Source organism: Dama dama, chromosome 18 (genome assembly GCF_033118175.1).
Source record: "Dama dama isolate Ldn47 chromosome 18, ASM3311817v1, whole genome shotgun sequence".
In the NCBI taxonomy this organism is placed as follows: Eukaryota; Metazoa; Chordata; class Mammalia; order Artiodactyla; family Cervidae; genus Dama; species Dama dama.
In genome coordinates, this window is record NC_083698.1 from 59162921 (window position 1) to 59178676 (window position 15756).

Sequence of the window (15756 nt, forward strand, 5' to 3'; positions counted from 1 at the left end):
AGTCAGCAAAGTCCTGCTGGATACAAACAAGCCTCTGCCCAAATTAGAGGCTAATGGTGGAATTCATTGGCTTCCAGTGTTTCTAAGTTTATCTGGGTGTGTTTGTGGGGCACTGGGGCAGTGGAGGGGAGGGTAGACGAGGTCAGGTATGCTCAGCATCCTTTAGCAAGTAGTCTCCTCAGTTACAGAGAGATCTGGGGGCTCTGAGACCCAGGATCCATGTGTGAGCACTCTAAGCATTTCATGCTCCAGTCTTTTTCATCTATTTATTCCTCGAATTAGTTGTTTCTTCCCTTCCTCATACTGAAAAGGATTTAAGATGTTCCTATTAGCACTTACTATGGGCCAGGCACACAAGGGTTTCAGAAACATGCTGTTCCCTCTCTGTAATGTGTTTTCCAAGCTTCCTTCTGTTTAAACAAGATCTATTGTCCCCATAATGCCTAGACAAGTTTCATCTCCTCCCTGAAAACTCCTAAATCGTGTCAGATGTGGTCTCTCCTCTTTGGAACTCTTTCATTACTTACGCTCTGAATCATACATTCTCCTGAACAATCAAATGTGCTCCTAGCTTACCCTGCCTCTCCGTCTAAACTGCAAGCCCTTTGGGGATAAAGACTTTACGTGAATTTTTACTGTCTCTAAAATCCACTAAAACACCAAGGACATAGTAAGCCCTCAGTAACAGGAACTGCGTTTTAGAGAGACATGCCCCTCTGTAATGGGGTATCTCTTGGATGATGCACTAGAACTAGGACTAATAATGAACTTTTTGAGTTTCTCAGGAACACTCCTTGGAGCATGAACAGATTAAAATACAAGGTCAGCTACCAGAAAGACAGAAGATAAAATCTGAAAAGCAATAAAGTAGCAATTTACATTTGTTCTCACCAGAGTCTAAAGGAGTACATTATAACACAGTGACAAGTTAATGTTGGAGCTTTGTAGAAAGTTGAATGTTATACATATGTACTCTGTTGTTCCCATTTTAGGTTTCTGTAAAGTGTGCTTTGGTTACACAGGTTCCTCTCCTTGATATGAGCAACCACCGAGGGACACAGCTGTCAGAATCTACAACCTGAGCCCCAGACATTTTTGCAATAAGGAGATCAAGTGACTTACTCTAAGGAAATGAGAAGTAGATACCACAGTCAAGATTCCCCTTTTGCTGTCACTCTGCGGGTAGGAGAGGGAGTGAGAGGAAAAGGGGGAAATTTGGAAGTTTTAAATAGGGCTTTAAAAATGCCAATGGAAACAAATAAGAGAATTGGTTCCCAGCAGCCTTCCTTTGGCCAAATTTTAGGTTCTGTAGTTCATTTAACAGTATTTCCCTGGTCTCTATAATATTGCTAAACTTTATTTGGGGGCATTTACTTGTCTTTATTATTTTATGCTCATTTCCTTCTTTTAATCTCTTATTTCTCCATCCCCAACATTTTTTACAAAATAACTTTTTTGATTAAAAGTTTTATTTCAAATGTTCAAAATGTAGCTTTTAGTAAGGAAAGGATTGGGCTTGTACCTTGGTGACCAGATGAGGAATTCACGTGTGGTGGTTCTGTGGGGTTTCTTTTTCTTTAAAAAAAAAAAAAAAAAACAACCCAACAAAAACTTATTTATTTATTCATTTGGCTGCATCAGGTGTTAGTTGCAGAGGTGGGATCTAGTTTCCTCACCAGGGATTGAACTCAGGCCCCTCTTGTCACTAGACCACCAGGAAGTCCTGCTGTGTGGGGTTTCTTTCCTCAGAATTTGTCTGCTTTGATCCAGTATTTCTATAATGTCACATCAGGAAGTACTTTCCTGGTACATCTGGAACTCCTTGGGAAAAAAAGGCATTAAAGGTGGTCAGTAATTGTAATACTTAATCTATATTCATTATAATCTTGAATTAATTCATAGGATCATCTGCATGCAACACTTTTTTTTTTTTTTTAAGTGCAGCTTTTAGTTCTCTGTCTCTCTAGCATTCACCACTATGTGGCAGTCCTTAGCCTAAAGATATGAATATGAATAAACTGCACTGCCTGCTCTTGTGCATCTCAACAAAACGAAATCTGGCACATAACCTTCATGACTATTCCATTTTCTGCTCTACCATCCTCCCTGTGTGAAGCATCCTTTTCTCTTGGGGGAGGGGAGAGAGAAGTAAGAGGAGTTGCTTACCATTTTATACAAGCTTAAGGATCCACCAGATGGTCCTTATTTGTAAAGCACGTGTGGGAAGCAGGGAACTTTAAGGGGAGGAGCAACTGCTCAGACAGCTGAGAAACTTGCAGCCCAGAGAGGGTGGAAGATCACACAGCTGTCCCTGTTCTACAGCAGTCTACTCCCCTGCATCTTCACATCCATTCTGGACTGTCAGCCTCAGGCTCTGGAAGGACAGAGGACTTGCCATCCTCCATATACAGCATCCACCGCTTTGGACATTTACTGAGCAGTTCCTCTGATGGAAGTAATTGTTAGATACCTTACATACACTGTCATATTTATTTCTTTTTTACAGATCTGTAAGGTAGACATCTTTATTACTCTTATTTTAGGGATGAGATCGAGACTCTAAAATGTCTGGTAACTTGGCCAACGTCACAGGGCTGGTACATGTCAGAACAGAGACTGAAATATAGGCTTATCATCAGCATGTGTCTTGACTAATAGACTAGACTGCCCTTCTCTAGGATTCTCCACTCGGCAAAGGGACTCAGCACTGGTGAAACTGATCAAAACCCACTGGGTGTGTCTTAAACAACAGGTGTTCCTCTTTCAATTCAGTTTAACAAACTTTCACAGTCAGGCTCTGTGGGCCAAAGTGAAGCTGAGAAGAAAAGCTTCTTTGTCCTCTAGAAATTAAGAGACCAAGGGAGAGGAGGGCAAGAACTAAGTAACTGCCAGGTGCAGTGCAGAACACAGCATAATTAATCTTCATCTGGTTATGTTATCTCCTCATCCATTCCCTCACTCACTCATTTATTCATCCAAGAAGTGTTTTCTCTGGCAAAAACGGTACCAGTTGAATCCAGAGGGTAACACACTGGATCCACCTGACACATTATTTCAGAATCTAAGCATTCACTTCAATAATTTTTAAAAACCAGTGTCTAAAAATAGTTGTTCCCTGCTTCGATGAAAGACAAGTGAAAATTTAAATTCACAAAATATAGAATATGAGGGATTACTAATTAGCATGGCAGTTTTTTTTCCCTTTACAAAATAATTGCTTTTAAAAAGGAATAACAGTGAATGAATGCTGATATTAACTTCCTTAAAGAACGAAAAGATAGCGTTAAGTCGTGTCCGACTCTTGGAATCCCACGAACTGTAGCCCGCCAGGCTCCTCTGTCCATGGGATTCTCCAGGCAAGAATATTGGGGTGGGTTGCCATTTCCTTCTCCAGGGGATCTTCCCGACCCAGGAGTTGAACCCAGGTCTCCCACATTGCAGGCAGATGCTTTACTGACTGAGCTAAATAGGACAATAAATAACAAAATCACTGGACAAAAAAAACTTAAGGGCAAGGATACATAGCCACGTGAAGCACAACGGAGATAGCAACGTGGCTTGATTTACAAAATTGGGAATTAAGGACAAATTTTTGGAACAAGTCCACCGGACACTGCAAGGAAAGGGACTTATCCACACGGCTGTAGGGTTTTGTGCAAAGAATGCAAAGGTGGGGTGGCGGGAGAAGGATGACTGGGATCTGCCTAATTTTCCCAGTCTTCCTAGGCTCCCGTCCGTCATGCCTTCCACTTGCTAAGGGAAAGAAAAATGGGTTTTCGACTAGTTTTGTGTTTTAACAGCAAGTAAACAGCAAGTAAAGTTTTGAACTGTGGTGTTGGAAAAGACTGTTGAGAGTCCCTTGGACTGCAAGGAGATCCAACCAGTCCCTCCTAAAGGAGACCAGTCCTGGGTGTTCATTGGAAGGACTGATGCTGAAGCTGAAACTCCAGTACTTTGGCCACCTCATGTGAAGAGCTGACTCATTGGAAAAGACCCTGATGCTTGGGAGGGATTGGGGGCAGGAGGAGAAGGGGACGACAGAGGATGAGATGGCTGGATGGCATCATCGACTCAATGGACGTGTGTTTGAATAAACTCCAGGAGTTGGTGATGGACAGGGAGGCCTGGCGTGTTGCGATTCATGGGGTTGCAAAGAGTCGGACACGACTGAGCGACTGGACTGAACTGAACTGAAAGTTTTTCTGCTTTCAAGCCACAAGGTGACAGCATTTGAAACTAACAGAACACACTTGTTGATAATTTTTTCTTCTCTGTCCATTAAATTTTGTCACCTCCTACCTCGGTTCTTCAGTTTTAATGTCAGGCACACACTTGGGTCTCGATCCTTATCAGCTCCCCTGGAGATACTCTGATGCCATTTTAAATCAGGCTGCCCTGCTTGTCGCATCAGTTAGCGCGGGAGCTGCTTTCGGTAGCATTTTAAACTGAGAGGCCATACGTCGTGGAGTAACGTGATCCAGTGGCTCTACTTTGTTCGGTTCTTCTTCCAGCGGCTGGGCCACCGAGGCGCCAGAGCGCTCGCACAGCGCCCCCGCGTGGTCATTCCCGAGCGCCTGCCCGCCCCCGCCTCCCGACTCCGGTCCAGCCGCTCCCGCTACGAGCTGCTGGTGCCACGCGGGCTTCCCCGGTCTCCACTTTCAGCCTTAATCGGGTCCGAAACTTCCACCAGCGGCCCGCTCCCCCAGAGGGCCCTTTCTTCTTCCCGACCGCTCCCAATGGGAGGGACAGCTGCTCCCTGAGGGCGGTTCGTGCCCTAGCCTGGCCGAGCCCCACGCGGGTCCGAAGCAGGGCATGGGTCGCTGGGCGGCCCCTGCCCCCGCCGGAAGTCCGCGCGTGCGCGTTGGCCGGCCGGGAGCGCGCGTCCGGAGCGGAGGGGCGGCGGGAGCGGGGCCGCGGCCGCTCACAGTGTCCCCGCCCCCGCCCCCCGGCGTTCCGCGGTCGCCGTGACAACCGGAGCGGCGGCAACGGCGGCAGGCGCTCGAGTCCGGCGCCGCCTCCCGGCCGCACCGCCAGCAGGCAGCCGCCGCCCGGCCTTGCAGCTCTCCCCGCCTCCCCGCTCGCGGGGAGGGACCGGCCCGCCCTCCGCACGCCCGCCCGCCTGCCGGAGAGTGAGCGGCGCCGGGGCCGCCCCGCCAGCCCGGCGTTTCCCGGCCGCCGTCCGGGCGCGCGCAGCGAGCGGGCGCGACTATGCCAAGATGGTTTTGCAGGCGCGGAACAAGCACCGGGAGGCGGCCCCTAAGCCGCCCCAGCCGCCCCGCGCCTCGCAGTCACCGCTGAGGGGGTCGCCAGATGTCGGCGCCGGGGAGCCCGGGCCCGAGCGCGCGCCCCCGTCCCCTCGGCGCAAGGGCGCCGCGGGCAGGAAGGGGCCCAGAGCCGAGTCCGCCGCGCCGCCCGCCGGGGGCGGCCTCGGGGGGCGCTTGGCGGCCGGGCTGCGCGGGGCGCTGGGCCTGCGGCGCTCGGGGCGCGGCCGAACCTGGACCACGCTCCTGCTAGGTGAGCAGCCCAGCGCGCGGGCGCCGCCGGGACGCGGAACTTTGAGGCGCGGGCCCCCTCTACCCTTTCTCTCCGCTCTCCTCCCGCTTCCGCGCCGCCGAGCTCCGCCGGTCGGTCCCCGCCAGTTTGCAACCCTCTTCGACTTTTCCTGGGACGTTCTTATCTCTTCTTTCACTCCCCCTCCCTCAGGCTCAGCCTTCCTCACTCCCTACTTGCTCTGCTTTAAAAAAAAAAAAAAAAAAATGGCCTCGAGATCAACAGCTGCCCGGCCTGGCTGCGAACTGGCAGGTCTGTGCTAACCAGACTCAGGCGCTGTTGATTGGCGCGGACCGGCCGCCTTCCCGTTATCTCGGCCCCTGTCCGGGAGGATGGTTTGCTTTGGGTTGAAAGCGATTCTGCTGAGCTCAAAGCAAAAGCTCGTCCGCTGTTCTATAAAGTTGCTAAACTTATCATTAAATTTTAGCGTGCCTTTTTCGTCTTGACTGCAAACACAGCCGATGGCACTTTGTTTGTGATTCCCCTTCGCAAATACTTTTCAGGTCGCGTTGTGTTTGGGGCGCCCAAGCTGGGACCCTGCTGACCTAGCAATGATCGGTATGGAGGGCTCTCCACCTCATCCACTACATTGACCGAACGGATAATGTGAAATGATGTGTTGAAAAAAATAAAGTTGAAACATTCGCGTGTTGTGGAACGACTTTAGGTTTCCTTTGTTTCCTGATTGACATTCTGATAAGGCAAGTTACAGCAGTTTGAATGATAGGCCTGATTTTTCTAAGTCAGCTAGTAAAAAGCTGTAACACTGCCTTTCCTATATAATGTCATCAATGGACTTTGGCTACTGAATTATTTAACTCTTTGTCCTTTCTAATTCTCTTAGTGACATCAAAGAATTTGGAGTTCAGTATAGATCAGGGAGTAAAATATAGCATATCAGCCTCCCCTGAGATCACAGGCATCACTAGAAGCTACTAAATTAAAGCCACAGATATCACACACACATATTTTAATGGGTGCAGATAGGTTGATATTACTATTGGGGTACTTTTTTTTTCTATGATAGATTCAAGCTTAGAAAAATTCAGTTTTTTCAGTATGTTTCTCTCTTTTTTCAGTAGTGAGCATGAAAAATCTTGTCAGCGTGCAGGTTAGATAAATTCACCTTGGGGAGGCAGCATGGTACAGTGGATGAGACAGAGGCTCCTGATCCAGCTCAAGGTGTTTAAGTTGGTTAAGTTTGAAGTTATTTCCTTTGTGAATGTTGCCTTCTCTGTGACACGGGTTTATCACCTGCCCTGCTTACTCCAGGGCATGTCCTGAGGAGCAGAACTCAAAGGAGCTGGGGTACAACATGTCTAGACACTTTGTATCAAAGCATTTAACAAGTTTTAGTTGCTATTATAAAAGCGCATGCATGATACTGATTTGATATCTGGTGACAGGATGAAGGGGGCTTCACTGGTAGCTCAGTGGTAAAGAATCTGCCAGAAATGCAGGAGCCTCTGGAGACCTGGGATTCAATCTCTGGGTCTGGAAGAGCTCCTGGAGGAGGAAATGGCAGCCCACTCCAGTATTCTTGCCAGAAGAATCCCATGGACAAAGGAGCCTGGTGGGCCACAGTCCATAGGGTCCCAAAGAGTTGGGCAGGACTGAAGCAACTTAGCACACATGCACAACAGGATGAAATTGCAACCCCCCCCCCCCCCCCCCACTAGCTGCTGTAAACATTGACCACTTTGTAGCAAAATATGGAATGGTATCATTCCTTCAGGGAGGTTATGGTAACAAACCATAGAATATCTGTTGCCACTTTTGTGCATGTTTTCTTTGCTCCTAATTGCATTTCCTTTGAACCTTATATTGGATGGCTTATATTTGGATCTAGTAATGCTCAGACCTAAGTACAGTTTTATATTACTATAGCAATGTGGCACTTCAGGTATTAGAAGGAGGTACAGTGAAGGTCCCACAGTTTTGGATGTACTTTGGGCACTGGCCATCAGATGGATGGAGGTTGGATGACCAGACCAAGGCCTAGAGACTTTCTGTCCTTGATAGCTGTTTACGTGAGGCCATAGGGCAGCTTGAAAGATGGTTCTGGAGAGTAGTCAGACCTGGGATGCTTAGTTCTTTCTCTGGATCTGTTCTTTCAGATCCTATAAAAAGGAGGAGGGTTTGGACATTTTTGAAACCTGTCTCATTTCACTCTTCTTTCCCCTCCACAAATCAGTGAGAGTTGAGCTGACATGATGTGGTTTTTTAGTACAGTATTTAGCTATGGCAAAAATTGCTTCATTTATGTTTTGAAAGAAATTTTAACCATTTGGGGCTCCCTGATAGAAGCACACCCTTTAAAGAGAGACTGACTTGGGGTTCCTAGAAGTGGGAAACTCACTTCTTGTCAAACTGGCCCTTTCCACTGTTCAGCAGTCTAAGTTCTGTTAAAATTCATTTTATTAAACATGTCTTTCTTTTAGGCACTGTTTACTATTTAATGGTAACAGTCATAAAGAAGGTTTTTGAAATGTTTATTTTTAGAAGTTTTAACCCAGTAGCTCCCTTTATCAGCCAGGGGAGGCAGTGGTGTAGTAGGAAAAACCATGACTGCTTCTCCAGCTTTTTTGACCACAACCTTCAGTAAGCAACACAATTTCCGCCAGACCTGCTCACACTTGTGAAAATCCAACCCTGTACATTTATGCGTCTGTCTGTCAAACTATTTGTGTATGTCAGTGTCCTGGCAGGAAGCAGATTTAATAAGTGGCCTGTTTTCAGAAGTATGAGCAGGTTTAAGGAACCCACAAAGGACACTGAAGCACCCAGGGATTGTCACCAGGGGGAAGATGCCACCACTTCTGGACCTGAAGTGGAAAGGGAGCTCCCTCCGGAGCTGAACCCAGGGAAAGCTGTGCAGTGGGGACAGGATCACCCAAGAGGAGGGATCCCAGACACTCTGCCCACCCTCTGGTCTCCCACTGGTGCCTCTCACTGGCTGACCAGCTTTGGCAAGGGGCCCAGCTGAATCATTGTGTAGAGTCAGCCTCCTGGGGCTGGGAACAAGGCAGAGAAGGGAGGAGAATGAATTTGAAAAGGGAAGTGGAGACTAAGGATCAGTATGTACACAATATTTAAAGTTAAAAGGTTATGTACTCTACTCACCCTGTAATATACAGTACACCCTGATTTTCTGTTCTGTCCTTTTTCAAAAAATGCTGTTTGTAAACAGCCTTAGAAGAACTGTTTGCTGATTCTGTACCTGTTTCGAACTTGTTGGTGCCTGGGCTAAGCATGTAGCTTCTCTGAGTCTCAGTTTGTACAGATATTAAAATGGGAGGCCTGGACTAGACTAGTTCTCAATCTTGGCTGTATACTGGTGTCACCTGGAAACTTAAAAAAAATCCTGATAGCTAAGCCACAGGTCAGACAAACCAGAATGGGGTGGGATGACGTGGAAGGAAGCATCAGTAGCTTTAAAATCATGTTCTGCTTCCCTTTAGGAACAGTCTGTCCCTCATCACAGGCTTCCCTGGACCACAAAGAGTCGGGCATGACTGAGCATCTAAGTATCTATGTCCCTCATCACAGAGCTGACATTCCTACTTGGCAGTAGTCCCCTGGAACTAGTGTAACTGCCCTGCTCCTCTTTTAAATGTGGACACAGACAGCAAAGTTTACTAAGGTTTCTTCTAATTTCTATTGTTTTCCCAACATGGACTGTGGGCTGCCATTTATCATCTGATATGTCTGTTGTATTAACTGGAGATTCATGGAGATGGTGAAGACTAGGGATGTGGTGAGAGGACAGATTTAAGGGAGAAGGTCAAGATTTCATTCTATCTTGGGACATGTTACCTTTGAGACATTTGTGAGAAGTCCAAGTACAAATGTAAAGTAGATGAGGGACATAAAAGGGCTGAGTGGGAACCTAAATAGGGAGTCTTCAGCAAATGGGTGATACTAAAATTCTTGGGAATTCATGATAGCATTTCTGCATTTGTGAGGTTCACTGTGTACCAGGCATAGTTCCAGATACTTTAGATTAACTGACTTAGCTCAAACTCATTTAACTAATAACTCAGTCTTTACCATGACGCTGATCGTCATACCCATTTTACCAAATGGGGGATGTGAGGCATACAGATGTTAAATAACTTGCCCAAGGTCACCCCTAGAATGTGGAAAGGTCAGGAGTTGAACCCAAGCAATATGGCTCCAGAGTTCATGCTCTTAAACACTACTTGTAAACATTATAGTTAATCCCATAAAAAGCAGTCCTGTTTCATAGGGAAGATCAGTTCTCCATGGATGATCTTTCATTATTCATAAATCATTGAGCAGGAACAAGTTTAAAAACTGGAAGAATTAATTTTTAGAGTACATAAATCTACAACTATTGTAACTTTTATTTTTGCTTTAATACTAATTTTCTTAGCATTATTACTATCTCCTGCCACACGGCCGCCGCGCCCCCCCCGCCCGCCGCAAGTGCATTTAAGAGGTCCTATATCTTCATGTTTGCCTGGCATATTTCATCATATTTGACTTCCTTTCCAAAGTAACAAATTATCAAGTGTGTTTTTCAGTACTTTCACTATATGTAATTGATTCTTGGATGGCATTTTATGATTTTAATCATAGCAGCAAATGTTAACCTAGTAGCATAGTCACCAAAATCAGTCACAGAAATTCTGAGTGATTCATTATAGTGACCAAGGATTTATCTTCTAGTTTACAATTCAGTTCAGTTCAGTCGCTCAGTCGTGTCCTACTCTTTGCGACCCCATGAATTGCAGCACGCCAGGCCTCCCTGTCCGTCACCAACTCCCAGAGCTTACTCAAACTCATGTCCATCAAGTTGATGGATGATGCCATCCAGCCATCTCATCCTCTGTCGTCCCCTTCTCCTCCTGCCCCCAACCCTTCCCAGCATCAGGGCATTTTCAAATGAGTCAACTCTTCGCATGAGGTGGCCAAAGTATTGGAGGTTCAGCTTCAGCATCAGTCCTTCCAATGAACAGTAGCACCAACTATATCTTAAAATGCAGTTTATAAATCACTTGGCCAATAACTTGAAAACTTGCCATCTTGACAGATTTTTAATTTGAGAATATTGTTTTAATTGAGAAGGGTGAGGGTTTATTCTTCTTTTCACACCAGCTCAGATTTGCCTAAGAAGCCACTGCTCTGCGTTGTGTTTTCCTGTTACTTCCTAACAGTAACCACTGCTTTTTGCCCTCCAGGCTTTCAGTGCTGCAAATGTCACAGCTCAGACTCTTTCCCCCATGTTTCGATACTAATCATAAAGTACTTAATATAACTAGCAGAGTGCTACTGTTTTCTAGTATGTTTAAAAGTTTTTTTTTAAATAAGACCGTTTTGCCAAAATTTTACTTTCATATTAGGTTCAAAGCTTTCGTTAACGAAAGAAACCACTTGTTACTCACAAATAAACAGTTTCAATTTTTTTTTCTAGATTATTTGACTTAATTTAAATGTATAATCATTAAAAGAAAAATAGAAACGATAGAAAGAAGTAACATCGTATACCTCACCAAATTTGGCCAACCTACACCCAGACTGGAACAGTGCTGGGCAGTCCCAAATGACAGCAATCTGGAGTCCCAATTGGGAAAAGGTCCCAGGCAGTGTCCTCTCCACGAGTGAGACTTCAGATTGCAGCTTTGGGAGCTCCTGCTTATAATCTCAGGCTGCAAACTGATTTCGTGCAAAATTGCAGCTCTGGTTTAACTTTTACTATGCTGTTTGTTTCACCTTGTGAGACATAGGATTTCATTAGACACTGAGGGGTTGGCCAGACCTCCAGGGGCTCAAGAGTTCCAAGACCTACTCCCTTTCTTATCTAAAGTGCTTCCTGACTTACTGTGCTTGCAGGCAGGCATGGAATCCGGGCAGTGTCCAGGGAGCTCAGAAGCGGGTCAGAGGCCTGATAAGGCCTGAGCAAGACTTCCTCCATTTTAATGTCCCTAACAAAAGACCTGATTTCTTACTTCTCTCATCTTTGATCTCCTTGGAAGTTTCATGAAAATCTAAAACTTAAAAGTTAACTCCCGGAATTTTATATGTGAGGAAACTAAAGTGAGACAGGTAAATGGCCTGACATCTCTTGTGAATTCACTGAGTGAAGCCTGAGATTAAAGTTAAGGTATCTTGGCTTCTTGGGGCTTCCCGGGTGTCTCAGTGGTAAAGAATCTGCCTGCCAGACAGGAGACTCAGGTTCCCTGGGTCAGGAAGATCTGGACATGGAAATGGCAATCCATACCTGTATTCATGCCTGGGAAATCCCATGGACAGAGTCACCTTCTGGGCTACAGTCCATGAGGTCGCAAAGAGTCAGACATGACTTAGCAACTAAACAACGATGATCTTGACTTGTTTGGTACATCTATTGAATTGTAGGTTTCAGATCTACAATCTAAGGCAGCTGTCAAAGATACTGTAATGGGAAGATGATCTCATATATTCCAAGACCTAATAACTTTTTTAGCAAGAGTTCTACTTTGGTGGCTTATGTTCATTTAGGGAATTGCTCTGTTTGCTAAATCCTTATGGTCAACCTGTCAGCCTCCATTTTGTGTTTGCATAACTATTTTTTTTGGAAACTACTAAATTTTGAATTGTTTTTGATTGGTTGGTTGGGATTGTCATTAAAAAAAGCAGAGCAAAATATTAAAAATCAGTGTCATAGTTTTCTTAATCATTTAACAGATAAGCAAAATGTGCTACCCAAGGGCAGTTTGAAATTTGGAGAGAATACAAAGCGTTGAGAATCCATAGCTGTAACCTTAAAACTTAAATGGCTTATTGATTAATGAACTTGTTAAAATCTCTTGCTTCATATGATGGGCCTGGGGGTGTATTGTGTATATATGGATCTTTTTTTTTTTTTTTCTCTCTAGGGAAGAGATGCAGCTTCTACATTTTTTCCCGTTAGATTTACTAAAGCTTTACAGTTTCACTATGATTGCTCAGAAGCATTTAGTGAGCCTACCATATTATTTCAGGTGTATATTTTATCGCTACTTGTTCTTTAAAAACTGAAATGCATTTTTTTCAGTCAAGAGAAAGTTACTTTATTAAAATTGCTAATGTAAGTTACTGTTTGATTTTTAAAATATTTTTGTCCATGTTATGTGAGGATATGATTTTAAAAGGAAGTTAGAATTTATTGCTTTAAAAACACATGTATTGGGTAGTTGTTGTATTAAGTATTACCTACTTTAATATATGTATATACATAAATATTTTTAATATTTGGCATCTTCCCTGGTGGCTCAGACAGTAAAGATTCTGCCTGCAATGCAGGAGACCCAGGTTCAGTCACTGGGTTGGGAAGATCCCCCAGAGAAGGGAATGGTTATCCACTCCAGTATTCTTGCCTGGAGAATTCCATGGACAGAGGAGCCTGGTGGGCTATAGTCCATGGGGTCACAAAGAGTCAAACACGATCAAGCGACCAACACACTTTAATATATGTGTATACATAAATATTTTTAAAGTGTGAAAATTTACATTGTATAATTCTCTGTTTAGAAGTCTAATTTTTATACTGTTTGGGGGTGGTGGTATTTACTTTCCATGTTCTGTTTTCATTCACTTCTAAGTAAACCTTTGTCCTTGATTTTTAAATTATTCCTCAGGAGTTTTCTCCTTTATGCCAGTACATCCTTTTGGTTAAATGTGCTTATTAGCATTTTTTCTGTTTGAGCTTCCATGAAACCCAGGCTCTCCTGGAAGCCTTGATTTATCCCAGTCATGTGACCTTGGGCCTCATGGGAAAATAAGAGCCATTTTTTGCCTCAAAAGGAGTTCTGGATCTTTTTGCTTAATCTTTGAAAGTGCTCAGTGAACTACAACTGATAAATAGTTGTTAGGTTTATTTATGATAATTGAAATTTCTTAAATTTTCCCTGTTGTAAGATACTATTTTGCTCAGTGTCAAATATATGGAGCAGATTCAAGTTAACTATGGTCAACCTTACAAGTATAATTACATAGACCACTGTGAATTCTTGATCTTATCTAGGAGCTATATAGTTTTCTTGCAGTCATGACTGAATTTTAAAATAGTCCTGCCTCTCACTTTGAGAGGCAGTGTCTTACTAATCAATTGAGTGCATTTTTTGCCTACTGAACCAAGAAAACAAATTAAAAGGGTCAGACCTGCCAAGGCTTTTAGTTTGGGGAGCAGAAAGATCCAAAAGAAAAACAAAATAATCATGGAGGTCCTTTGGAGACTATGAAGTCCTTATTAGTGTTAGTAGCTGTAGCTGTTTAGTCACTAAGTTGTGTCTGACTCTTTGCGACCCCATGGACCCTAGCCCATCATGCTCCTCTGTCCATGGGACTTCCCAGGCAAGAATATTGGAGTGGGTTGGCATTTCCTTGTTCAGTGGATTTTCCCAACCTAGGATTGAACCTGTGTCTCCTGCATTGGAAGGCCGGTTCTTTACCATTGTGCCACTAGGGATGCCCCCAGTTGTAGCTATGCAGAGTTATTAAATGCTAGGAGTAGAGATAACCAAGTAAAAACCCTCATTTCACATTTGATGAAAGTGAGACTGAGGCTAAAGAAGTCATATGAAATCCAAGGAATATTTCTTCTTAAGAATGTAAAAAATAATTTGATTCTTAATTTTAATTCTTTCCCTTTCTTAATTATAATTCTCAGCTGTCAGGATTTTGACAATTTTTCCTTCAGAATACCTTTTGAATTCATGTTTCCCTTTTCATAATAAAAACTGTTAAAAATGTAGCTTTCCAAGCCCCAAGTGAGATCTATTGCATCAGGATCTCTGAGAGTGGGGGCTCAGGAATGCAGGCTTAACATGCCCCACCGCCACCAGTGTTTTCATCCGTGGTTGCATGTGAGAATCATCCCCAGTCCCGGACCTAGCAGTGTCCAGAGCTCCGAGATGATTCCAGTGTGCTGTGTGTTGAGGCATTGCCCTTAGAAGTGTTTATAAATCAGCTCAGGGGCCTGGGGATCTGGAATGGGACCTGAGAGTCTGAATTCCTGATACGCTCCCAGGTGACCTAATTATTGCTAGAAAACATGGGGAGTACAAAGCAGCCAATTCTTACATTTTGTGAACAGGTATGAATATTTTGCTCCAGCCATTTCTGTACCAGTGATAATTAACCTTGATTGTATATTAGAATCATTCAAGTATTGAAATAAAAAATCTGGAGTTTCAGATTTAGGAGCCCTGGATTAATACCCAGACATCTCTAGTTTTATTTAGCAACACTGATGATTCCAATGCAATCCCAGGGTTTAGATCACTTTTGCTCTATGTTGCTGCTTTATGATGTTCTTTCTGAATCTTGCTCTGTTTCTTTACTGACTGAAAGTGCTTCTGAACCTTTTTTTGTATGTCGTGGTGCACATAAAAAATGATAATGTTTGTGTGGCGTGAGTGTGAGAGTAAATGATCTCTTAAAAATGTAGAGATTTCTGGCCCAGGGGGCACTCTGCTGGCTCCCGTTCTTGGTACCATTGGTTGAGCAGCTATGACAACGCCTGCCCGCCCACCCCGCTCACCCCCTCACCCCTGGTGTTCATAGAGCTCTGAGAGCCAGACACCCTGTATATATAGCGAGTGAGCCTTCAGCTGATACCTCATTATAGTCAATATCATGAGTATTCTGTATCATCAATATTAGTGATGGGATTCTTCTGCTGTGTTGGATCAGAGTCCACATCCAGCTTTATTGTAGCTGTGTTTTGGCTACTCAACATAAATCCTCACCTCAGTTGTAATCATGTTCTGAAATCCAGCCTCTCCCCCCACTTCTGCCCACCCAATCCCACTTTAATAAACCTTGCCCTGAGTGGCCATTATTGATCTGCCTTCTCAGATTTCTTACAGTTCATAGACTTTGTGCTATTTGCTTGGGTGCGGGTGTTCGCTCATTATTTTATGTACCTAAATCTTATCTCTCAAAGATTTTATCTTTAAAGCCGCAGATGTTAGCTTATATTTCTTTAATGTTCTCAGTTTCTAGGAAAATGTGTTGTGCACCTAAGTGGTATTTAGATACTTGTTGACTTTAAAGCATTTTATGACATACAAAATAGGTGCTAGAAAGAAGGAAGGAGCTGAGCCTGAGGTATACATGACTGTTTTCTCTTTCCCAGACTGGGTTCTAAAGAATGTCTTTTTCACTTATTAGTTTACTACATGGAAACTGGGCTTTGATTTATTCTAGGTGCTATAGATT

At 44.1% G+C, this 15756-nt stretch overlaps 1 protein-coding gene across 2 annotated transcripts in view; it reads left to right on the forward strand.

Annotated features, from left to right (window-relative positions):
- Positions 1–5192: 5192 nt before the first annotated feature.
- The window catches only part of DPY19L1 (dpy-19 like C-mannosyltransferase 1), a 94122-nt gene continuing 83558 nt past the window's right edge, over positions 5193–15756 (forward strand). Inside the window, exon 1 of one of the 2 annotated variants that reach the window (XM_061165381.1) lies at positions 5193–5514. In XM_061165381.1, the coding sequence (XP_061021364.1) occupies positions 5217–5514 (298 nt within the window). In that variant the 5' untranslated portion in view covers positions 5193–5216. The remainder of the gene's footprint in view (positions 5515–15756) is intronic. The other variant, XM_061165380.1, reaches the window with a different exon arrangement.